The sequence below is a fragment of the Anser cygnoides genome, chromosome Z, assembly GCF_040182565.1.
Source record: "Anser cygnoides isolate HZ-2024a breed goose chromosome Z, Taihu_goose_T2T_genome, whole genome shotgun sequence".
In the NCBI taxonomy this organism is placed as follows: Eukaryota; Metazoa; Chordata; class Aves; order Anseriformes; family Anatidae; genus Anser; species Anser cygnoides.
Window position 1 is genome coordinate 1,370,692 of NC_089912.1, and position 25,886 is coordinate 1,396,577.

The following is a 25,886-nucleotide window of genomic DNA, read 5'->3' on the forward strand; positions in this document are numbered from 1 at the left end:
AGCTGTAACTGTCGAAACATCCATCTGTCTTTCCTGGATATTCAGTCAGTTTCTAGAGCATTTATTGCAAATGGGGCAACCAAGACATTAATCAGAATTCCTAATAGACAGGAAAGAACAAAACAGTGGTGAATGGGCAGATGAAACTTAACATAAATCTGCACTTGTGTCATCCTCTTTCCAGAAAGGTCAAAGATATATTTAAGCAGTTTGCCAGATCTTAGGATGCATTATCTGATATGGATTTCATGCTAGGATTAGAGTGCGTTGAGACATATTCCTATTTTAAAACCTTTTGCTGTACTATATAGGCAAAACTCCTAATATAACAAATAAGGTAGAGAGGGAAAGCTGAACTACGATTTTTACAGAAATTCTTGAAATTTTGCCAAAGTTCAAATACAAAGCTGAAACAGCACTTCAAATGATAAAAGTATGCAGAGAACATAAGCCAGGAAAGGAGAATGTCATGACATGAATTGCAGGGTGTGGAGAGTTTTGTGTTAAACCTACCAAATGGGTGCATTCAAACCTGCAGAGCTGTTGGAAAAGTACAGTCTCTCCCATTTTCCAGGCCCATCTATTTCCGTTTTACAAGAAATCCTAAAAAATCAACTAGCAGGGCATGCTAAGGGTCAGAAAACCAAACGCAATCCTCGCTGGAGCAGCTGGGGCAGACCACCACTGGAGGGCAGAGGTGCCCGGAGACCACCCAAATGCCTCCCGTGAGTGCTGGTCAGCAAACAGTGCCCACCCGAGCAAAACGTCCCACCAGCAACCTGTCCGAGGAGATTACATGAGACACGGTGCAATTTCACCCATGGTGCAGGGCTCCAGTCATCGTTTTCCTTGTTGTGCAGTGCCTTGCTGTACTTCGTGGTAAGCAAATACGTGCTGCACCGACAACATCAGCCTTGCTTGCTGGCTGGAAAAGCATGACATATTGCTGCTAGTTGTCTCTTACAATTAGTCAGCTTCGTCTTGCCTCATTATCTGTGAATAATTAGCATTGCTGGGAGCTGACAAGACACAGATTAGCTGTTCTTTGCTGCATCACTAACAAGAAAAGCTATTTGAAGTACCTTACACATTTCTTCTACCCTTTGTGTGATTCAATGAAGACTGCCTGGGCTTGTTAAAGGACAGCTAACAACCCAAATGACAATGCGATTCTAATTTCAGATATGAATAAGCAGCTAAATCCCCTTCGTTTGACACAGGACCATTCACTAAAATTTTCAGACTTTTTCATCTCGCAGCCACGTGAAGAAAGCAAAAAATGTTAAAATGCCATCGAATGCAGCGCATCTTAATTTAAGGTCTGGGGATACACTGCAGTACAAATAATTCCGTATCTGTTCCCTCACTTATCACATTGCACACAAATGATAAGTTAATGAGCTACAAAAATACTTCCATTGTAATGCTCAAATATTCTAATACAAATGGGAAAATAACCACAAGGCCGACTAGAGAAAATCTTTTTATTTTGTAACAAAAAAATTAAATATTAAATCTAATAACATGTACATTTAATCACAGTATGTTAAAAGAAAAAATATAGGAAATGGTGAGTTCCAGTACATGCCTGATAAAATAACTTCTCTTCCTTCTAATTATTAAAATTATTTTTTTATTTTTGTTTTTTTGAAAACAAATGCACCAAGACCTATAGCAGAGATTCTTAACTATAATAAGGACTATAATAAGGAAAACTGTTAGTGCAGAAACTTTCCATGTTAGTCTCTGTAGAGCTCCGTGCTAGCTTGGAGGAAGCCTACACATGTACCAGTACAGTGAGAATGATACGGTGCAAGCTCTTACTCAACAAATTGTCTTCTAAAAGTGGATTTTTAGACTTAGCTCTAATGAGGGACTCTGAAGTCAAATTTCCACTTAAATGTCAGTCCAAAAATGTCATCCCAAACCCTCTAAAACCTGCTAAGCTCCTGCCTAAGTACCCAAATTCACCACCTGCCCCCTCCTTTGAGCCCAAGGTGCCCGATGCTCTCAGAGTCAGGAGATGCTGGGACCTGTGCAAGCCCCGTGGCTTGGCACCGTGACGTTTGGGTCTCCCCACCAGGGGCACTGGGGGCTCTCTGCTGCCCTGGGGGCTATGTAAGAAATGTAGGTTTGAACCCCATCAGACCAAGGCCACCACTGGTTCTCCGGACTCTATTTAGAGGCAAATCCTAATTCTCACAGAGCAAAAATGTTCTTGTGGGCGGTTATGAGAACTGAAAACTGGATCTGTCAACAATACATTAAACCGTTTTTCAGAACGTGGCAAGTCTGTTTTAAAGAGAAGTGGATGTTGCTAGCAAGATAACTCTGTGTAAAACATCTGAGAGAGTACATTTCCTACTCTAGCACATAAATTTTCCTCCTCCCACATTTTACTCTTTTCAAAGCCACTAGTTTGAATAATTCTTTTCAGCTTCTTCATAATTTTTACTTTATACTATAGCAAAGATCCTAACACGTTATGCAAAGTTATTCACAAATATCAAACTCAGTAGTGCCTTAATTCCTGACTATCCATGATCTGTATGTTCCCACAGGTATCAAAATACTAAAAAAATTTGCCAACAGCAACTAACCAAGCATCATGACCTACTCTCAGTTGTATTTTAGAACGTTAAACTATCAGGTTTAAAAATAGCTTTAAGACAAATACATTTCTACAGAAAATCATCATACGGAATAAAAATAAGAATTTATAGTTACACTTCTTCTAAGAATTTAAATTTATCAGATGCTCTATGTGTGCAAAGTTAGCATATCTCCACCTGATACAGGTGGCATTATGGGGATACTCTATAAGATGAAAAACTGTTTTAATGTCTGAAGAGTAATATGCAGTATATGTATGAATACATAATAAATACTTTCACACTGCCTGGCTTCTCAGTATAAAATGTGTAATTACCACTGACTGTAACACATAATACCAAAATATTTCTCTTGGTTGGATACAAAGTTCTTATTTCCATTAAGCCTATTTTAAATGTCTATAAAACATTTACATAAAGTTAAAATAGCATTTTGTTATATCTTATCTACTTACGTTATCGGCAACATATTATCTTTTAACGGAAAAAAAAAAACAACTGGGAAAGCTTTCAAGACATTGAAAATTTAGGACTGCATGCAACACAAACATTCACACAACTTTTGTCTCAGTTTTGTACAAGAAGTCCTTGTGAGGCATATAAACGTATCTTCTGTCAGTGGCAACTGACGGAAGCGCATTTTTGACCAAGCATGTCTCAGGTACCCAGGAAAGCTATGGTTCAGCTGTGTGCTCATTTTTGCTCATGGCTTTTATTGTCCAAGAAAATGTAAGTTTTACCTATTAATTTATGCCTAGAATTTTTATTTTCTACTAAAATGATACCATCATTTTAGGGAGGAAAAAACTTCTTTAAATTTCAATTCAATACATACTACTTTTCTAATCATTTTTCTTTGCTATTTTCAGTTTTATTTAGTGATCTTGAAAAAGTGACTTAATGTTCTGCATTTCTAACTGCTTATACGCAACATGTGGATTGTTATATTTCATCTTTAAAGAACATTAAGATCTCCAGTTGACAAGTTAAAAATAAAAATGATTTACCATTCTTATCTAATATAAAACTAACTTTAGAATTTTGAGCCTGCAGCAGCCAGCTGAGTCATAATTTCTCTCTCTTTTATTTTATTTTTTTGTCCCAGAATAGGACAAAAAAAAAAACCCTCAGCAAAATATCACCAGAAAAAAAAATGATTCTAGGAATATAAAAAAACAATTTACTTATGAAATTTTATTGAAATATAAAAATAATCCATATAAGCAAAAAGATTCATCTCCAGTAATTTGCAGTTCCATCTTCATCTCACAGGTTTAGTTAATTTCCAAGTACTTTTGAGATAATCTGCTGTGAAATTTAGAGAAACACTAAATATTTTTTTCAGTGTCCTTTCTTGGTCTTTCTGGGCTCAGAAAACACGTAACAAAATTAAAGGCAGCTGGCAAACCAGAATTGAAATAAAAGTACAAGAAGACTGATAGTGAAGAGTTTACTTCCTTGCTAGGATTTCACTTAGAGAAACTATCCTCTGATAGGTACCCTCAACATAAATGCTGTGTTAATTTTGTCATTAGTATTAATACATACATATAACTTAATGGCAAGAGAAGTGAATGATTTTGGCCTGTGACCTGAAGAATATTCTTAAAGACTGTCTGCTATTGACGGGTCATCCTATGCATAGTTTTCGGGATTTACTTCCTATATCTGAGAAAGAATCCATGCATTCAGAAAATACAATCAGATTTCTATCATACATAGTAGCTTATGAACATACTGTGATAATTCCATTTTAACTGACTCCCCACTGGAGAGGGTCAAGCCGAACATTGCATTACAACAGATGATGTTCCTCATAGGACCAGTGTACCTAGCTGTAGGCCACCTCCCTCCACCATCAGGACATCAATTTCAAACATTGACGCTATCAGCTACCACTGGGGACTTCTGATAATGAGACCCACTTTTCCCATAAAAAGTCACTACTGCCAGTGAGTTTTCTCCCACAAAACGTTTGAATGACTGCTGGCTCCCCGCCTATAAGAGTTCCACTGAAAAGAAAAACAAATCTGAAGTAGAAAATGAATGCTTACTAAAATATGAATTAAGCTTACCCTTTATTTTGCAAACCAATAAATGCTGCAGTAAATTTTTGTGTTTTCAGATATTTAAAGGACTTAAGAGTTGGCTTGTCAGCTTCCTTACTCTGCTACTGTACTCTTATTGTATACAGATTTAGAAAAAAAGATTTGTTTTCAACAACTTTACAGCTGAAAATAACCATGAAAACCACTAAAAATAAACAATAAAGAACTTAAAAGGGGGAGCAGATGTCAGTCTTGACATGGCCTGGTTTAATTCCCATGAACGTGAAATCCTTATGCTTGAAATAATTATTCATGATACAGTTCTTACAGCTTTAAGGAAGAAAGTAGAATCATTTATTATCAAAGCAAATAACATTAGTAAGTGCACTATAGTATTGCATACAATGTTCTAGGGAACATCAGTGTTTATTTTTTGCTGTTAATATGATTTTTATGCTCCATGTAATCCCCACTCAGAGATTTCCCAGTCGAGCTGCACTTCGACTGTGTCCAGTCTCCTTACATTACTGCGCAATGACATTTCTGAGAGTGGATGTAATTCCTGTATTCGGCAAGTTGCTTCAGGTACATGTTGGACGGCCACCTGTGCATCTCTACAAAATTGCGCTCCTCCACTAAACAAAGCAAAAAATGAATTAAATGTAATATACGTACAGGTATGAGTGCACAGGCTGCACCAAGTTTCTTAAAACTGGTTTAAAAACATCACGGATATAAATACAATATAAAAAGTAAAGTTGGAATGAATGACTGCATACATTTTGTCTAGATCTTAGTCTAGGACCCATGATACAAAACTTTGCACATGACGTTCCATTGTTAATAAGTCAGCAGTAAATATGTTACTTAATAAAATGGATACAACACTCATTCAGAGAGCAGAGAGATCATCCTAAAGATGGATACTCTTTATTCTTAGAAGACAAACTAAACTGCAAGAGCTTTTCCATACCGTAACATTGCAAGGGAGGGTATTTCAATCCTTATGCCAATTGTTTATTTTGAGATTACAAAAAGCAAGGTAAAGAGGGCAACTAAGAATTTATCAAGATTTTTGTCTTTTATGCCATGTTTTCTGTCACTGACTATATAAAATCACGTAACAGATATTAGACACATTGCTTAGGTGAATTTGCTTTGCCTTTGCAGAACAATGCCTTTTCACCCCTGAAGCCCACGCCTATAGCTCCTGGATTGCCCTGCAGCAGCAGCTGCCCAGCCAGGCAGGACAGAGACCCAAGCACAGCAGGTACCCGAAGAGCAGCAAGGCCAGGCAAGTTATGTTGATAATGGGCGACGGGCAGCGCCTTTCGTTTGTCTTCGGCAAAATGCAGAGCTGCTTTTGACGATTTCAAGGGTTCAGCTGTAGGAAAGTAACTAGAAATCAGCTAATCCGTGGTCAATTGTTCTTGAAACCGGAGGTGATGCTACATTGTGATGTTCTGAACAATACAGGTCGACTACCAGTAACTGCTGCTTTCTGAGGAGTGAGCTCCCCACCAGAGCTGCACCTGTGGGAGCACTTGTGCCCTGGCAGGTCAGAACAAGACATTTTCACCCGATCCACCTGTATTTACATTTGCACTTTTCTTTCTTTCCCTCACCTTGCCCAGTGCAAGTTCAACGGAGCAGAGCGTGTCAATCCCTCAACAAATCATCTGGTAGAGACTGGGAGGAAAGAGAACAGCAAAGGGCAGGCTACCAAACCTCAAAGAATACCAATCTGGCACCCTTTTCCCTTGAGTGAATATGAATGCTTTCCACCAGGGGCTGGCCCCAAAACTGGGTGTCCATCACCGCTGAGATTTCAGACACCTCGTCAAAAAGCCAACAGCCGCATCGGCCCCAGGTGCTTCACGAGGGATGAGGGCACAGAGGACACTGCAGGTGATAGCACAGCAAACATTTGGTGTGGTAATATCGTACAGCTTATCCCCGAGCTACTCGGGCACTGTCAGAGCATGTCCTGACCGTTAGCAGAAGTCTCCTAAGTTTCACTTGCACAAGTCTCACAGCAGGTTCGTACGCAGACTGACATCCACTTGTGTAACTGCAGATGCAGGCAGAAGCACACTTACAACTTCCCACAGCAGAAAAACATCACTTAATAAACAAATTTCGTAGAAATTCTGCATCCGTACAGGTAAAATAAGATATCTCCTGCTGACGTTGACAGTGAGAAGCAGCATCAGACGTTAAAGCTTTAGCATAGCTATCCGGAGCTCAGCCTCTTGACGGAGCTCGTGCAGCACTAAGAAATAATTTACGGTGAGTGTGAAGAGACCTGCTGTGCTCGAGGAAACCTCAGGGGCTGCCTGTGAAAGCCTGAGTCTCAGACAGTGTCCTGAGGGCGGTGGTAGCACCCTTCCAGATAGGAGGAGAAGCTCAGGAAGGCTGAAGCCCCGCAGCGAGGGAGGTTCAGACATGCACACTCTGCCGCCCCAACCAGCAGGAAGGAGAGCGAACCAAGCCTGCTGAGGATGAACCCCCAGGTGGATGACACCCACCAGCACAGGTGTCCTGCTCCCAGACATGATCCAACTCTGGCTGCACAAAATGGGTCTTTTGAAGGTGGGCAGATGGCCCGATGGAGGACAAAGCCCACGTGCAAACAAAGCAGGGAGGACCCAGCCCTCCTCCCTTTGTTCATAACAATCACAAGTCGTCTGTCATCACACATACAGATACAAGCCATACAAATGAGGAAATAAGACTTTTAAACAATTTGGGGCCAAAGAGAGCTTCAGTGCACTAAGAATTCCCTTCTGAAGACACTGACCCCCCTACAAACAGCCTGAATATGATCACCAGGCCTAAGAGCTGCACCTGCCAAGACCACCTTCACCTGAGTGACAAAAAGTCCCGTAGGCAACAGAGAAAACTTTCTGGAGTTACATGTCAGGAAACAAACATAGTCAGGGTTGAAAAATAAATCTCAATTCCCTGGAAGAACCTGGATTTAATTACTTGAAAGGATGTTAGTTAGTCACTTGATTTCAAAAGATCTGCTGGGGAGTACGACAGGGATCTTATTTTCCACCGACAAAAATCCTCACCCTTAAACAGCAGGTACTGGAAGTGACTCATTACAAACCAAACAAACTTACAGGCGTAAGCGTGTGCAAGGGCTGAGATGTGATGACCGAATTGCCCTCGTCAGTTCAGCTCTGCGTGGGACCAGCTGTGCTAATCATCAGCACAGGGATCAAAGACAAGGGTGCGGGGTGCTGGCTGTGCTGCCCTCCATGTGCCTCGTGCTTGTTCCACACCAGGGTGGTGAACCAAAAGGGTCCCACAGGCTTCGGATTGCTCTAGATTATACAGCTAGAGAAGTCCTAATCTTCCTATGCAGAAGTAGCATTCTTCAACATCACACTTCTAATCTAAAAAGAACTGAAAAACATTTCTTTTTTTTCAAAATAATTGGTAAGGGCTACCTGAAAGATCTTGAAATTCAGGCTTTTGACTGAAGATGAGGTAGTTAGTGGCGATAAAATGAAGAAGCCAAGTTGAAAGGCAATCGGAATTGTGAAACTGCAAGAAGAAAGGAGACACAAGCAACGCTCTTAATACTACCAGGTCTAAAAGTATAAGAGAAAAACAACCACAACTCCCATGCCAAAATATATCAGATTACCACTGTCACACACACACAGCAGCATATTAGATGATTTTTTTACAGGAGGAGATAAAAGAGTCACTGGCAGAAATACTTAAACAGATGTTGACCCCTGAATGAATGATAAAACTGCCCTCCTCAAGCTGTACGACCTAATCCATGGGTCTTTTGGTCATGAATCTTGAAACTTTTGGCTTCTGCATATTAGCAGAACTTCAGAAAAAGTCATAAAGGAGCACCCTCTGCCTCCTCTGTGCCTCAGTGAGTGGGGTGCTCTCATAGCTCCTGTGGCTGGAGCCCCCTGGGGGACAGAAGCAAATCTGTGTGTGAGAGAGGTTCACCATCCGTCCTGGTTGCAGCTGGGTCGATTCTGAAACAGCAGCAAAGCCCACTAGCATAACATGCAGAGCTGAAAATCCAGTGAGACATTTCAGGTGCTGACAGTGAAGGAAATGCCATGGAAATCCCTACTAATTTACTGAAATATTGGCACAAAAGGAGAATAACTTTTAAAAAACACGTTTTAAAAAATGCAGTTGAGAAGATGTATTATTAATAAGATGTACATCATTACATGCATTCACAAAGAGAGAAAGCCTGTAAGTATATAAACTGGTGTCCTATCTCCTGTGGCAACTCAGAAACAGGAGGAGGGCAGCTATGTCGCTTCTTTTACTAATCGTAACATTTCAGAATTGAGTTCACCTTTAAAGAAAAAAATGTTTCATTACTGTAAATCAGCAGTCTGCTTCTTTATGTATCTCCCAATATATAATAAATGTAATTTGCCTTATTCTCTTTTTATGATCATGGCATTTTGCTCTCTCTTCTTTCTCTATAAAATCCTTCTTTGGATTTTGTCACAGAGATTTTCTGTGACAGTTAGATATAATACAATTTTCTTTTTGACTAAAAAAGGAGGTATGGCATCTTCAGTTGCCTTAAACGCACCTTTTTGGCAGGAATAACAATAAAGCTGAATTACTGCAGTGTGTCATTGATGAAGAAAATTGCACAAAATATGATATGACTGTACTTTCTACAGTAAAAGGTTGATGAAGACCTTATTTGAGCCACCCTTGTGCCATTAAAAATCCTTAAGCACCAGATTATATCAGCGCTTGTCCTTGAAAGTGAAATTATTAAGATCTTAAAAATCATAAGTTAGGATTAAAAAAAAAATCCCCTCTAACTAAGGTGACCATATATATTCTTATTTAATTTATAAAATTCATACCTTAGCTTTTTTGAGCAAGCTAACAATACTCAGACTTGTGGTCGCCAGTTCTCTGCTAGGCATGCTCTGAAGCTGTGTGATAATGTAAAGCTCACAGATATGCTGGAGTCTCATTACTTGGTACATCTCTGCACAGATCAAGAGGGACATAGCTTGGAGAATACTAGCTGAAAAACAACAGAATGTCAGTTACAAGTACTATACTTTTTTGAGAAGACACTCAAAGCTGCTTTTCACAGAATGATCTTTCAAACATTTAATGCTGAACACAAAATCAAGATGCTGATACCTTTTATTTATTATTATTATTATTATTACTATTATTTTTATTGTTTGCTATATCACTTTCTTTTTCCTGATAAACTATTTAATTACCAAGAAAAAAGTAGTTAGTAAATTTTTAGAAGGCAAGTGTAATAAACTGTAATCAATATCCCATATCGTGAAGATGTTAAGTCAAATACTACTGATCTCTTTAAATTGAATGATGAATAATAACAGGATTTAGCTTTCTAACTTCTCTTTTGAAAAAGAACATCTGTAATACTTGTAAGAGTAAACACAATGAAAAGGCCAAAGAAGAGAGCTTTTGAAGGGAGCTTTTTTTTTTTTTTAATGTGATATAGAGGTTGAATATTTAAACCAATGGACAGTGAAATGTTAGAAGGATTGACAAGAGAAAAGTGAAAAAAAAATAACAACAAAGTCGAATTATTTAGGAAGAACAAAAAAAACAAAATTAAGTATAACACCATAATTCATTCTATAAAAGGAAGATTATCTGTATATAAATCACATTTCATTTTTGCGACTGCTTTTTTTCTCATTAAAAAAGACAAAAGATAAGCAAAGAATACTTTAGTTCTTTTTTTCTTGACAAACACTCCAATGTACATGTACATTAGGAGGGCTTTATACACAAATAAGATATCAGTGTATATACATAAGGTATTCTTGCAGTTTAATTTTAGTTACATTAGCTTAGCAAAATGTAAGCCAACCAAAATGACAATTTTGAAATAAAACCCTGAAGTAAGATTCAAAGCAATACTCCTTAGATTCAGAAAGATAATTGCAAATGCTGTAGTAGACCAGAAACAAAATTTTACTTTTTTTAGTCTTGCTACATAAGCATAAAACTACTACAGCATTTTATTAGTGATAATCACTCTATTTGCATATTGATTTTACTTGAATAAGATGGATTTCTTTTTTTAGTGCAAAATGTTAACAATTTTTCTTTCTTGAGACATTGTAGACAAAAATACTGGCATTTTCTGACTAAATAAATGCTGCTACATTGCTCCCTATCCCTTCATTCTCAGTGTGGAAAAATATGTGTATTTTTAAATATTCTTACCTGGACAGCAGGAGTCGGTATAGAGATATTCTAGAAAGGAGAGGAAAGTGTCTTTGGAAACCCCATACACTGGAACCAGAATACTATTTGCTTCTAGATAATTACCATTAAACATAGCTGCCATTACCTCACAGCGAGCTACCAGAACTGCTCTGTGTGCTGGTACAGTTGCACCTGCAGGACGCAAGAGAAAAATCGATGATGGATTTATATACACAGTAAGATCTTAATATTAAAGCTTATATTATCTTGGAATGCTTACACGTCACTTAGCACGATTAAAAGCAATTTTAGAGTGTTTAAAATTGACAATAGCCAATAGATAATTAATACTGAACAGATACGCATGAGCATGCAGTTGTAGATTTGCGTACTGATTAAGAGGTTCAATCACACTACGAGTTTTTACACAAACATAATGGGCTCCCATGGTGCCAAAGCATGTTTGTAAGCTAGAAAACTTAGAGCAACTCTCAGTATTCAAGGATTAGTTTCAGAATAAAAATCTGTTTGCCTGAAAAAGACCAGAGCCCTCGTTTCCCTTAGTAATTACTAAATTGTAATAAAATTATTGTGGTCGATGAGTTAGGAAAAAAATTGTGGAAGATTCATCAACCATTAAAAATAGGTCCACATTTTGTTAGTGGATAAGTATGTGTTTTTTTTTAAATACAGGTTGACTCATTTGCTGGTAACTTTTGTTCTGTGTAATACACGGTGGTATGGTCTCACCAGCTTCCCACAGGGCCTCTCTCGGGAATGGGATACTGAGCTGAATTGTTTGTGTCGTTAAACTCAACATGAGGATTTTGTTCTCGTTTTCAAAGATTTTTTTGTTTTTATGGCATATTAAACAGAACATCTAGAAAGAATCTGCTTGTCCACGCGTGCTTATTTTTGAGGGATTAATGTTTCATATTTGGCTCTGAGACTTAAAGCTAAAATAATTAAACAATTGTCTAACCCTAAAAGGCCATTTCTGTATGAAGGGTGGGTGTGGACAAATTGAGAAAATCATTAGCATTTAAAAAACAATCTCATTCTTATTCTCACAAAAGTATGCAACTTTTTTTTAAAAATCTTTTTTTTTTTAAGGGTGAAGGCATTTCATTTCCAGAACAAGTCACGAATGCTACTCCAGCATATTGTGCATCCGAGTACATTGTTCATAGACAAACGGAGAGCTGGCTGAGCATGGACACTGCCCTAAAGCATCCATACAGACAAGCTGAGCAAAAAACTGCTTTCCACCGTGACAGGAAAGTGTATACATTTACTTAGTTCTGACTTCCATGCAGATGCACTGGAAAATACAGTCACATCCCCTTTCAGGGAGGATAATTGCTGGAGACATGGGGGAGCAGAGGTGCTGTACCTTGTATTGTGAAGATGACATCCGCCAGGACAGGCGTATTAAAGAACAGCCTGAGAGAGGTATTGTACAACTGTTTTATCTGGTGAGAGCTGCCATCCCTCAAATTGTTTAGCTGCAAAATAAACTATTAATAAAAATCTGGCAAGTATAGCTGGCCACAGAATAAATGACTACAAGACATGATTTATGGGGGCAGACTAAGCAGCAGCCTGTCGCTCTCAGCGTTGTTTTCCTGCTAATCCCACCCAATGGCAACCCCTGCATCTGCAATTCCACAAACCTCCATATCTTTCCAGTCCCTGTTCCAATTCATTTCTAGCCCTCATGCTTTTGAAGTAATGTGAAATAGAAGTAGCCTGAAGGCATGATGAAAGCCCCAAAGGAAAACAAACAAACAACCCTCCCCCCAACAAATAAACAAAAAAAAAAAACCAGCCGCTCAGGCTTATTACATTAAAAGCTTTCCAGACTTTTAAAATCCAACCCTACTAATAGTTTAGCTGTGGACACGTGTGACTGGCAAGCTACGACTGAGAATTCAGAAGCTTAAAACACTAGGTAACTTTTTGATCTGTATATTATGCTATCTCAAGATGGTGCAAGATGATTTCCCATTTACACATCACAGAAATGTTTTATGCAAGTGCTATAGTATCAGGGAATCTATAAGCGCTACGTGTAAATGGCTGTTAAAACTAATTTTATACTGTAAATTTTTATTGACACAAGTAATGTGACATAGATAACACTTTACTGGGAAGTCAGTTACTGAATTACATACATTAAGCAATAGACAGATTTCCACATCACATCATTTATAAGGGAAATCAACTCTCCCAATCTCCTCCAGAAGCATAACTTTTGGCACATTTTCAGGAGAGCAAAGCTTTCCTGGGCAGCCTCTATTACATGAGAATTAGGAACACATAATCATATTGTTAGACAACGTGTGAAGCTGTAAATATGAGTAATCCTGTTAGGAGACCTGCTTATGTGCTTTCTACTGATTACATTCATCCAGCACAGTACGTCAGCATCTCTGTCTTTCTAAACACAGAGATAAACAGGTAAACGTATATGAACAACCTACTGACAAAACAGCAAAAGAAAACATAAGCTAAAACAAATACAGAACAAAGCTGACAATGAAATCTTGTCTATAGAAGAATTTTCTAAGAATGTAAGTAACTAATACTACCAGTTACCCCAAGAGGGTTTAGGTGTACCTTCCCTGGAGTTTTCAGGATACATTTAACTTTCTCAAGCACATGTTCAGTTTTTTCAGAATCCTTCAACTTCTTTTTTATATCCTCTTCTAGTCGTTCCCACTGGCAAGCACCTGTCACAAAACCAGGCAAAGTTGGCTTATAAATAAATAGTTAAGGCCCAGGACTTACCAGGCAGAGAAAACTTGTTATCAATACCAAACACATCCTGCAAAAATTATATTTTTTGCCAAGATGTGCTCAGAAATTGGAAGATGTGATTCTGCTACAATCAAGCTTTCATGGTAAGCTGGAGATGGCTTTTACAACAATGCCACCAGGCACAGATAGCATGGGCTAGGCAGCACTCTTGCTTTCAGAATGATTTTCTGTGATTCCCCTCAGCTCAACCATTATGTATTGAAGATACATATTCAGAAAAAAATATAGAATGCTTCGCTATTTATTAGGATTCTATAGCGTCTGATCAACCAGCGTCACTGTTTGCATTGCTTTGTAGGTGTCTGAACCAGAAAAGCTCCATGCCCAGTTACACTCTGAATACTGGTAACTGAAAACAGAGTGAAGTTTGCAGTGGAACTTCTTTCTTTCTTGTTTTCAGACTCAAAACCACAATACGCTCTTAGGTCTCTCCATAGTTTTCTTTCAAAAACTAAAACTGTTGGACAGAGATAAAAAAAGCGTTTCTTGTGATGACCTGTGAAGGCTCATAGTTGGCTTAGGCACAGAGTCTGGCCCCAACTGTCAAAAATTTCTTTATGGTAAAGAAATACTATACATCATTGCCAAATTGTAAATGCAAATCAGGTGACAGTAGCCAGATTGGAAAACAAAACAAAACAAAACAAAACAAACAAAAAAACACAGTTTATCCTCAAACACTATGCTGGGGTAAGTCTCAAAGACAGGAGGCACTTCTTGGGTATCTTCCCTCTGTGACCCACAGGGCCCTGCAGCAGGGAAGGTCCAGAGACAGAAAAAAGCTCAGGATAAAGAACAGGTCAGCACTGCCCTCACAGCACTCTGCTTCACCGAAGGTGGAAAGCGCACTCAGAAGCTGAAAGGGCATCGAGCATCTGCAGCTCTAACAGCTCCTGCATAAGGACAGTAAGTGCCTGTAATCTTATGAGCATGATGCCACGGTGCTAATGGGCTGAAATGATGACACTGTCTCATGGCCTGATCTCTTCTAGCTTATGCCTTAAACGTCTTCAGAAGTCACTGCCATTGCTCAGTTGTACCAAACTGTGCAAAGACTTAAGGCAATTCCCTTCAGGTTGGGAGCTGTGACGTTGAGCAGAGTTTCACCCACCTCTGTCCGAAGCTGCTCACCCCTTTGGTTCCCATAAACAAAAATAAAAAAAATACACAGACATCAGCAAACGCTAATGGTAAATTAACAACTCAAACAGATAAAGACACTGTACTTATCTTTCATGTGTTGAAATTCCAAGTATTATCCTCTACTCATGCCACCAATAAATAAAATAATGAATCTATTCACACCAAAAAACAACTGCATCTGTTCTCCATGCTCAACACTGTTTGAAAGCTCTAATGGGGAGATTTTCCAGGTTGAAAGCTGAATGAGCCTCCCTTGTATCTTTGTAAGCCTGTACTCATGTCTCAGTCACTGAGGAAAAATCCTTTCCATGTGTTAAGCAGGTATGGATCTACATACGTCGACTAAGCTTCCTTATACATAGAGTTCTAACAATATATTTATTTAGGTCTTTTTTATTACGATTAACATCAGAATGCATCACTAAAAAGCCTTCTAACTCTTTCCACAGATAAAAAAAATCTATATTCTTATGTACTGACAGGTTGCAGAATATTTTGTAAAGGATAACAGGTACCTCTGGGAAAAAAAAAAGAAAAAAAACAAAAAAAAAGAATTCTCTTTCATCTGACAATTCCTAAGCAATATTTTTAAAGATAAAAAAAATTAGTTCCATTTTAATAGATAGCTAGGGGTAATTTTGTTTAGATGAGATCACTGCCTCGACTTCATTAGCAGCAAATCATATGCAATATACAGAAGTTCTCTGCACCGAAACCAGACGTCACTACTTTCTTTTGAACAGCACCATATCCAGAAGAGAAAGAGCATGTAAGATTTACTTCTGTAACACTGCATTCTCTTTAACGTGTGGAGCATGCAGACATTTAAAGTACTTTCAAAGCCTGAACCCTGCAGCTGTCATGAGTTCTATATTTTGTTGGCAAAGCTTTGAAACATCACTGATCTTAGCTTATGGCTGTAGACAAGTAAAATATCATGCTGAATAGATCTGGAGTGACAGACAATTTAATTTTTAATGGAAATATGGGCTTCTCTCCCACAGCCATTGCTCCTCGGAGCCAAGCAGGTGTAGCGATGTGGCACAGCACGTGCACACCAAACGCAGCCTAAGGACGGCCCTTGCTTTAGCGCATGTGCTCCCAAGCAAGGCGTGTGCTGCGGCAGAAATAGGCAGCCAGGTACCTGAGTAGATGAAGTGCAGGATGTCCAACAGACAGGAGCAGAAGACGGAGTCCTTAACAATCACCCTGGCTGGGGGGCTGGGTTCCGCGGCGCCGCGAGGAACCAGCAGCCTGGCCCCGGTGTCCACCGCAAAGAGGCTCTGTGCTGTCCGCACGATGGAGGAGTCGTGGACGTCCGCGGGGCTCTTCACGTTGAAGAGCAGCATGAAGACCTGGCTCACAGAGCACAGGATGACCTTGTGAGCCTCCATCACCTTGCTGAAGTCTTCTGAGTAAAAGGCCACATCCGCGCACTGGCAGCAGAACAGCAAGTTGTGCATGTCAGAGTCGTAATGCGAGGCCTCTCCTTTTAAGATCGGCAATTTTTCTGCAAAAGTTAAGGAGCTGGTCTGTAAAATTGAAGCAGTTATTAACTGTAGAACACTTATTTTCCCAGAAATCTGATCAAATCAAGGACAATTTTTGGAAAGAAAAAAAAAAAAGAAAAAAGATAATATTTGATGCAGTTCGCATACGCCTAGTGAAATACTCCTAAAATGGAAATATTTAGTAGAACTTGTTTAGCAAAGCATGTCTACCAACTTACAAAACCTTTTAAGGCACTTATGACTGAAATAAATCTTGGCTGTAAGTCCCAAAGCTACAGGATCCAAGTGCATTTTCTAGTACATGCAAGACAAGACAGCTACATAGTTAGAAGCAAAATCTTTTCAATAATCCTTTCTCTGGATATGTGCATCAGATGCTTGGAAATCGCATGCAGGAGGAACTCAAGTATTTTTCCTTGTTTTATTTAAGGCAAATAGAAATATTACCTGTTGATATTGTAGAACAATAAAGCATTATGTAATGACTTCCTTTTATAATTTGTATGTTAATCTTTTACATAAATCATTTATTAGTTTGTACACCGGCCTTTTTTCATCAAGCGCACCAGAAAATGACTCTTGTTATTTGTGTCTGAAATAAATTAGAAGCCCATTGCTATGTTACATGTTGCTACACAATTCTCCCTATACTAATTAAACTACCACTAAGAGACAATGCAACCAGAGCATCATAACCAGCATAGCTGATGACAGATAGCACCGTTCAGAATAATTACGACAAAGCATTAATTGCATAAAGAACACCACACACATAGCAGACAATACAGCAGAGACCATACATCAGCGAGCACCTGGCTGTTCAAGCTGAGGAGGTTGCACTCGATGGCACTTCTGGGTCTTTTTTCTTTTCTTCATTTTTTCAGATGACTTCTGATTCAAACTTTGGATCATAAAATATTCCAGCTAAAATATGAAATGCAATTTAACAAATCCTATTAATTTAAGAACAAACTAGCCATGAAACTAAGGACAATGAGTGGACCTGACATGCAGGACTGAAGTTACTGCCATTAGGAAGGGCCACCCAGGTTATCAGAGTCCTGGCACTTCCTTATCAGGAGAAGATACCAAAGGTGGTTGAAATCAGCATAATTTAAAAGACTATTTATTCACATGGCGATGGTTATTTCTCTTGTGTTTCAACTTCTCAAAAATGACAGGCACAAAGATATTCAGTTTATCATCTTTACTAGATGCTAATTACACAATTACAGAGAAGAATAAGACTCAATGTCTAATGATCAGGTGCTAGTGATAGAAACAACAAACCCTATACGAGCTCTTCAGCTTACAATCCACACAATGCTACAGTGCCTTCAGGAAAAGCCATGTTAACATATAACCTGTGTGAGCACGGTGTTTTACTACAAGAGACAGCAAGCGTGATCACTGCAATAAAAATGTACCTCAGGTGAAATGATCCATTTAAAAAGAGCAAAGAGGCATAAATGGTGGTATGGTTCTAGGTAATGGATGTGTTAAACACTTTTAGCACCCAATGCATTCCAGTAGCACGCACAGTGCTTTATGAAAACTAGAAGAATATTCTGCTTGGATGAGATGTTGTGAGGATTCCTTGGTTTTAGTTGGGAATGAATGGATCCAATAAAAACTGGCTAACTTGTGCCAGATATTTCAAGTTGCTATCAAATCCCATGGAAGCACACTGCATTTATACGTCAGGGACAACTGTCACACCATGTGAAATTACTGGGCTAAAGGAACTACATTTTTTTCTTCAAATCCAAATGCTACCAGGGAAGTAAATAAAAGGTTCAACAAAACCCTGAGCTTAAAATGTCTCATAAGGTTGAAAATTAAATGCAAATGTGAAACAATTTTATGGAGAAGTCTGAAAGACTGTGGTTTGAAACTGTTCTGTGGACCTCCCTGCATTTAGGATAGAGGAAAAATAAAATGCTAATTAAAGGTGAAATATTTTTAACAAGCTTTTGAGCTTCTGCCTTGTTTGACTTTACTGCAACTGACCCCAGGTTCTGCTCAGGATTACTGACAGTGCCATGACTGTTTGCTGAGAGACCACAAGAATACGCTAAAAAATCAGCCACTTTAGCAATCTTATTGTCCTCATTTTATGAGCACGGCAACAGAGGGATTGAGCAATTACAGTAAAACTTAAAAAAGAGATGAGGACATGACAGAATAACAGCTGGAAGGGACCTGCGGAGGTCACCCGCTCAAACCACCAGCTCCAAGCAGGTCTCCTCTTTCAAACCCACACATCGGGTTGTCAAAGGTGCCTTGTCCAGCTGGGGTCTATCAAGCTAGAGCAGGAAAAAAGCACCAGAAGGGTACGGGGAGTCCCTGCAGCATGCACCACGGCCTCCCTCGTGTCTCCAGGAGGCAGTTACAGATGGCCAGTCAGGCCCATTAGGCCCATCAGGCCCACACCGCGCCATGCTGGGAGCCCTGCGGCCCATCACTTACCACACCCCCGAAATACTTCTGGATATAGAAGTCGTTAAGAGTGTGCAGCTCAAGGTAAGTAGCTCCGAACTCCTTAGCAAGCTGGAGCCCCTCGGAGGTGGTAACACAGCTCCCCCGGTCCGAGGTGCATAGCGGGCAGGTACAGGGCACTGCGGAGAAAACAGGGGTGCGTGTAACGCATTTTGGTCCAACCACCCGGACTACTCATCTCCCTAAACAGTTGTGAGGATGTTCTGCTCAGAAAATAAAAAACAGTCAAACACAGCAATTTTCTGGTAAGCAATCTGTAATCACAGCGACACGAACAACTTCTTGCAGTCCGTTCAAAACACCATCTGCTATGCAAAACTCAGTTTATCCTACACTAGCATTACTTTAAATACCACTTGGATTCTATTTGAACTCAATTCAAGGCAGAAAAGTTGAGCAGGACTTTCAGGACGCTGGTTTGGGGCTGGCACGTGCTGTGCCAGCCTGCAGGCCTCACCACGGGTCGCTGCCACCCTCCAGCCTGTCGCACTGCGGCCTCTCCGCGCACTCCAGACAAGGAAAGTAAAAATTTCCACCAACAGTCCTGGCTGCTATGAGCACACACGTAACAGTAGAGTACGATTTATTTTCAGGTTTTACATAAATCTTTATGCCAAAGCAGCTATTTTTGAAGACTGTGCTGTTTAACTGATGAAAACCTGTTAGCCACCCGGGCTCAACTTTGCTCAACTCCAGCAAGAGCTGCCTGCAAAAACACGCTCCCAGATACGCCGCACGCTTGTTTCCACTGCTCTGGCCCACGGGCAACATGCGTTAACATCGCCGTTTTTGTTTCTGTTGGCAGCGGCACTTGCTACTACAAAGGATTAAAATCTTAGTAATGAGTACGAGCAAGCCACTGGGCCTGCGCATACCTCCCCCAAACAAAGGGGCTCAGTGCGAGCCCCAGTGGCCGGGTCTCGCCCCAGGCTGTGGCTGGGAGCCCTGGCCTCTCCCCTGGCCTCCCCCAAGGGGAGGCAGGCAGAGGGAGGCTGGGGAAGGACAACGCCAGCGGCGGAGTCTGGCAGTGCCGTGCTTCCGACAGCAAGCGCAGGGAAGGGAAAGAATCGGGGAAGCCCAGCATTAGTTCAACGGGACCTTACCTCTAGAACGGCAGACTTATTGCCTTTTTGTAGATCACAGCTTAAAAGTATTTTATCGCTGTTAGTGACTTACTAAAGGAAATAAAAAAAAAAACAAAGCAAAATAAAATAAAATGGGAAAGAAGGGAAAGGGAAAGTAGGGAAAGGGAAAGAAGGGAAAGATTTAACTCTTATAGAGTTCTTTAACAATCCCACCTCAATCGCTGAGCAAAATGGTACATAAATAGATGCTGGCAAAACTAAGCATTATGTCCACAGAAGATATAAATAAATATTAAGCAATATGACATGTATTTCACAAAGTAAATTACTATAGATATGTTCATAAATCACATCCCTTACTCTTAGCTGGAGAGATGCTCAGAAACATTGCTTTTAGTCAAACTCATACAGTAAAACCAAGTCACAAGTTTGGTACTCATTGTCTTGGAAAGAAAACACTTAAGAAAATCAGACTCCGTGACTAAGCAGACTGTATGAAAACCAGCAAAAGCACAATGCAAAATATCTGGAAATAGAGAATGAAGTTTGTGCGGTTATTCTGTCAGTATTTGTGCTATATTTTTTTCACTTTACTTCAGGATATAAGCAGACAAAAGCTACCCATGTCTACCCAAACTGTAAACATCTTCTCACCAGCGCTGCCCCAGTCGGCTGCGGGACACCGAGGTGTCAATCCACACCTGTGTGACTGCGGTTTCCTTAAGTGTGAAACAGCAGCACCTCCCTGCTAGCTACACATCCAGGGTACAGTCAGTGTGCTCTGCCCTCGCTGTGGGCCTCCTGCTCAGCCAGTGTGGTACCAAAGGGCTGTGTCTCTGCTCCTCTGACGACACCCTAGAGGATGCAGAGGATTTTTCCACCACCTCAGCAGTGGCTGCAGGCTGATGCGCTGAGTTTTAATGCTGGGGATATGTGGTACCTGCAATAGGGCTAGAGAGAGCTCACAACTACAGAGCTCGTCTCGTACACTCAAATTTATGACTCTTTAATCCTAAACACTAGATTTAATCTCCACCTCTGATGACTCCACAAGAAGAGTCGTCGAAGAGGTCAAAGCAGGATAGGATGCCTTTTGTCGTTGGGGTTAATTAACCATAAGGGTTCTTGCCCACACGCCAGCCTACAGAACCACAATACACGAGCACATTACTGTCATTCTGACAGGTTAATTGTTCTGTTAGCAACCTGGAAAAACAATCAGCTTCTACTGAAATTACTACATGTCTAACTTCCAAGTGGCGTTTTAACTATTGCTTCAGAAGATCGGATACTTACAGTTTTTTCTTGCACCAATAGCAGAAATTATTACTGGAATTGAACAGTGGTTTAACGCCTTTTTTATCATTGGGACATAACTGTCTTTTATTTCTTGAAACAAAGTCTTGTCGTTGACAGAGTATTTAATCACAATAATATCAGCTCCTCCAATAAGACTGCGAGAAGTGTACCAGTCGCTGTCAAATATATCCTAAACAGGAAAAAAAAAAAAAAGTCAAGAATCCCTTGTCTATAAATGAAAAGACGAACTATTCAATATAATTTAATGCAAAACCTTACAGGAGTGCTTTTAACTGATAGTCTAATATCTCATTTGAAGACATGCAACAAAGACCAGAACTGATGCTCTGTAATTCTGTTGTTTGCAAAACAAGTTATTCAGATAGTATTTATCTAGGGATATAATTTGCATGAAGAAACATTGCTGTTTAAAATACTTAACTTTCAAATGTTTCTATTAAGGAAATAAAAGAAACTTCAGTGGTAAAAAATTGTAGCAGTTCATATAAAACCATTAATTATAATAATATTTTAGGTAGAGGGTTACACAGAACAATACTATGTACTTATGAACCTTTAGATACAGTTTTCATCATTTGAGTGTAATTTTTATCTGCTTCTCAAAAGCTTCTGAGCAAAAACAAGTGCTGATGTCTTCAGTACAAGGACTTATGTTACATAACTAACCTTCCTTTTTCAATTTCTCATTCAATTTGTCATTACTCTGGTCTGTAAAAGTAAGATTTACACTCTAAAATTATTTTGTATTGAATTAAATCACAACTGTGCTGCATCTACATGTAATATTAGTTATTACTCATATAGTCACTTGCATGGCATCTCCAATTTCAGAATTTCTGCTTTACCAAACACTAGCTCAGAAATAGCAACGGCTCTTGCACATCTGCTCAATTGAAAACTCTTGACAGAAATCTGGAAATTTTCCAGAGAACTAAAAATCAATTAAAAAATCTAAAATAGTATAACCTTTCAGAACAGTACTATACAGCATGAAGCAAAGCTAACAGAAAATATGATCTTGAGAAAAAAAAAAATGGAAACGAGCAATGATGAAACGCAGAAGACGTGGAAGAGAGGAGGAAATGGACATAAAAGAAGAGACAAAAGAACGTGACTCAAAGTACACACAAGCCAATAAAATGGCAACTCGCTTCCCAGGACTGTCAAATCCGATACAGCCATAGCTTGCCAGACAAAGCAACCTCTTCTAGAGCAAACCTTAAACTTCTCTTGCAAATTACTCCTTTCAAGTCACTAGCTCCCATACTTCTCGTATGGGCAGCATTGCCCAAAAACAGCTCAAACTCGCTCAGGAGTCTGGCGGCCACCTCCAGCCACCAAATACCAGGACCCCAGGGCAGCGCTGATGCCACTGCACAGAAGGATGCCACCGCAGCGGTGTTCGTCATGCAGACCAGACTTTTCACATTTCTCCAGCCCATCACGGCAAAAAGCACGTTGGGAGCTGCTGGAAAACCCTGACACAACCCGTTCAGAGAGACTTAGGGAATGCAGCAAGGCGTTGAGGGTTCAGCCAAACCCACCCGAGCTGCTGACCCCTCCTGCAGACAGAAGACACCGGCCAGGACACGTGCACTAAGACAGCAAACACACCCCGTGCCATGATCTGTCTCACAGCAGCGCCCACCCACGCCATGGGACCCAGGTAAATTTGCCCCCACGGTGCTGGCACATCACGACAGCTGAAGGGAGGCGTGCACGGGGCGAAGAGCAGCCTGCCACCCTGCAGCAACCAGTGTGCTCGCTTGCCAAGCCTTATGTGCAGCGCTGGCTTGCTTCGATCGTGTGGGTTCGATCTAGATATGGTACAAACCCTAGCTGAAATGGAAGTTACGCTTAGATGAAACAATGCAAAGCCCACTACGCCACTGCCTCTAGGATTCAGTACCCTGCACGAAGTACGAACCCTTTCCCGTGAGGAATATGATACATTAGCGACAACCACACCTGAGGCACCACCAGTCATTGTTGTGAGCTGTAACGTGGTATTTCCCTGGGCTAGCAAAGAATAGTCCTGCACGGACCACAACGACCTAACAAACCTCAAGAATGCAGCCTACCAACAACAGTCCTGTCCTGCTCCCTCCTAGCAAGCAGCCAGCTTCACTCTGGACAAAAAACCTTCTGAGGAGTCCAGTCCAACTCTCCGAGATGTCTTCTGCCGAACAAAAAATGCCCATTGTTCCTCATTATTCCCAGTAATAGGCCCCCTGCCTCTTTAGCTGAGAATGGGAACAACAAAAGGCCAATGCCGAAAAACATATTGCCACAGACAATAACAAGATAGTCTTTCAAGGCCAAAAGTTATAAGGGGTCCAGAAATGAAGAGTCTTGTTCTCTACAAGGTCAAATGGACATAAAACAACATAAGAACGTGAAAAATGCATCTCTAATCTAGGTCTGCACACTTTTCTCCTCCTACCATTCTCCAGCTATCGCTGCCTGCCTTCCAACCCCCCTTGCCAAGCTCCAGTCCTTTGAACCACCCTTTGAAGTCCTACAGCTTTAATTTACATTCAGCGGCTTCTACTCATTGCTGTGCTCCAACGAACTGAACAAAGCACACATGCAGATGAAATGCATGTTTAAAGATTTAAAAAATAAATATAAATCAGACATCCCATCAAAAAAAAAAAAAGGAAAAGCGGTGAGAAATAGAGAACAGAATGATAGCTAAATTGGATAAATTTAAGATTACAGGCTCCTGATCATGTATTGCTGCACTGGTAGGATTCCTGCAGATTGAAAAAGAAAAAAAAAAAAAGTTTCCCTTACAGGGCTGCAAAAATCACCCTCAGGATAAAATTATTAAGTTCAGACCTTAATTACTTAATTACTGTCTCAGAGTTTTATTTTGTTAAAGCTGTTAAAGCTTTTTTTTTTTTGAAGGCAATCAGGTGTTAGTAAGTATGCCGTAGTCTAAAGTATCAGTGTCGTTTCTTGCATAATCATCGACCTGCTCGTACCCCTAATTAAGTTATCCCACCCGTTAGCAAAAGTTCCAGCAACACGGTAGAGTGTCAGGACCCTCATTATTTACTTTCCGATAGGAGAAATCACGTTAGGACGTGACAATTCATCACAGCAGAAGTAAAAGGACTTTACATGCAGTGCGTTTAGCCAGAGGACAGGTAACAGAACCTGCCATTTCTCAGAGCCTTTTCAGTCTTACAGAGAAAAAAAAAAAAAAAAAATCCCTCTGCGGGCCGCTGCACTGTTTCCCGATATTTTGAGATTGCTTTTTTTTTTTTCGGTGTTCTGCCATAAGCCCTCGTGCCGCAGCACCAGCCGTCTGTCGTCGGTCGGGACGAGCCGTGCAGACCCCAGCACGGCATCGGCCGTCCCGGGGAGACCCTCGGGGGCAGAGCAGAGCCTTTCCCCAGCGGGGATGCCCCCGCGTTTCGGGCCGACGACACCCCGGGGTGGGGGGGGGGAACCGAGGGGACCCGCGCCGCGCCGTACCCATCGCGGACACTCGTGGACCTCCAGCGGCACGCCGCCCAGGATGCGAGCCCGGAGCCGGCTGGGAGCGGGGCTGCCCAGCTCGGCCACCAGGCCGCTGCCCCGCAGGTAGCTCCGCACCAGCCCCGCCTGCCCGGCGCTGCCCGACGCCGACGCCTCCCGCTCCGTGCCCAGCGCCACGATGCTCACCGACCTGCAACGGCACCGCGCGTCCGCACCCGCGCCGACATCACGAGGCATCACCCCCGGCATCACCCCGGTAACCCCCCCGGCACACCCCCGGACCCCCCCGGCACCCCCCCGGGACCCCCGATCCCCCCCCGGACCCCCTCGGCATCTCCCCGGCACCCCCGACCCCCCCCGGACCCCCCCCCGGCATCTCCCCGGCACCCCCGACCCCCCCCGGACCCCCCCCCGGCATCTCCCCGGGTACCCCCCGGACCCCCCCGGCACCCCCCCGGCACACCCGACACCCCCCCGGACCCCCCCGGACCCCCCCGGCATCTCCCCGGCTACCCCCCGGGACCCCCCGGGACCCCCCCCCGGCATCTCTCCTGGCCCCCCCGACCCCCCTGGACCCCCTGATCCCCCCCCGGCACCCCCGGACCCCCCCCCGGCATCTCCCCGGGTACCCCCCGGTAACCCCCGGTACCCCTCCTGGCCCCCCCGACCCCCCCTGCACCCCCTGATCCCCCCCCGGCACCCCCCAGACCCCCCCGGCACCCCCGACCCCCCCCCCCCGGACCCCCCCGGACCCCCCCGGACGCCCCCCCGGCATCTCCCCGGGTACCCCCCAGCACCCCCCGGACCCCCCCCCCCGGCATCTCCCCGGGTACCCCCCCGGCCCCCCCCCCCCCCCGGCCCCGCGTGGCCCCCTACATGCTCCCGGCTCTGCCTCCCTCCCTCCCGCACTACGTCACGGGCACCGCACGCTGACGTCACGCCCAGCACGCGGCGGGGGGGGGCGAGGTGAGGGCCCCGCGCATGCGGCTGCGGGAGCGGGGCCGGGGCTGTGGCGGGGCCCGGGGGGTGGGGAGGGGGCGGGGTGGTCGGTAGGGATCGGTGGTTACTGAGCTCGTTAGTGCAGGTTTTTAGGTTTTTTTAACCTAAAATGGAAGATGACAACCCAAAGCGTCCCGTCATCCT

The 25,886-nt window shown here is 42.1% G+C and overlaps 1 protein-coding gene across 7 annotated transcripts; it reads right to left on the reverse strand.

The window, feature by feature from the left end:
• Positions 1–1,470: 1,470 nt before the first annotated feature.
• RHOBTB3 (Rho related BTB domain containing 3) lies at positions 1,471–25,886 on the reverse strand. Of its 7 annotated transcripts, none has more exons than XM_066988896.1 (12): positions 25,620–25,886; positions 24,741–24,933; positions 21,234–21,426; positions 18,823–18,971; positions 17,166–17,277; positions 15,987–16,352; positions 13,478–13,611; positions 12,273–12,384; positions 10,898–11,071; positions 9,538–9,704; positions 8,119–8,215; positions 1,471–5,295 (listed from the first exon to the last, which is right to left on the reverse strand). In XM_066988896.1, coding segments are annotated over exons 1-12 (1,815 nt in total). In that variant the 5' UTR covers positions 25,622–25,886; the 3' UTR covers positions 1,471–5,179. The 7 variants fall into 7 exon arrangements, with proteins under 7 accessions (XP_066844997.1, XP_066844998.1, XP_047902544.2 ...); XM_066988897.1 differs by lacking the exon at positions 25,620–25,886 and having other exon boundaries at positions 10,898–10,927; positions 11,003–11,071; positions 24,741–25,076; XM_048046587.2 differs by lacking the exon at positions 25,620–25,886 and having other exon boundaries at positions 9,538–9,665; positions 11,003–11,071; positions 24,741–25,076.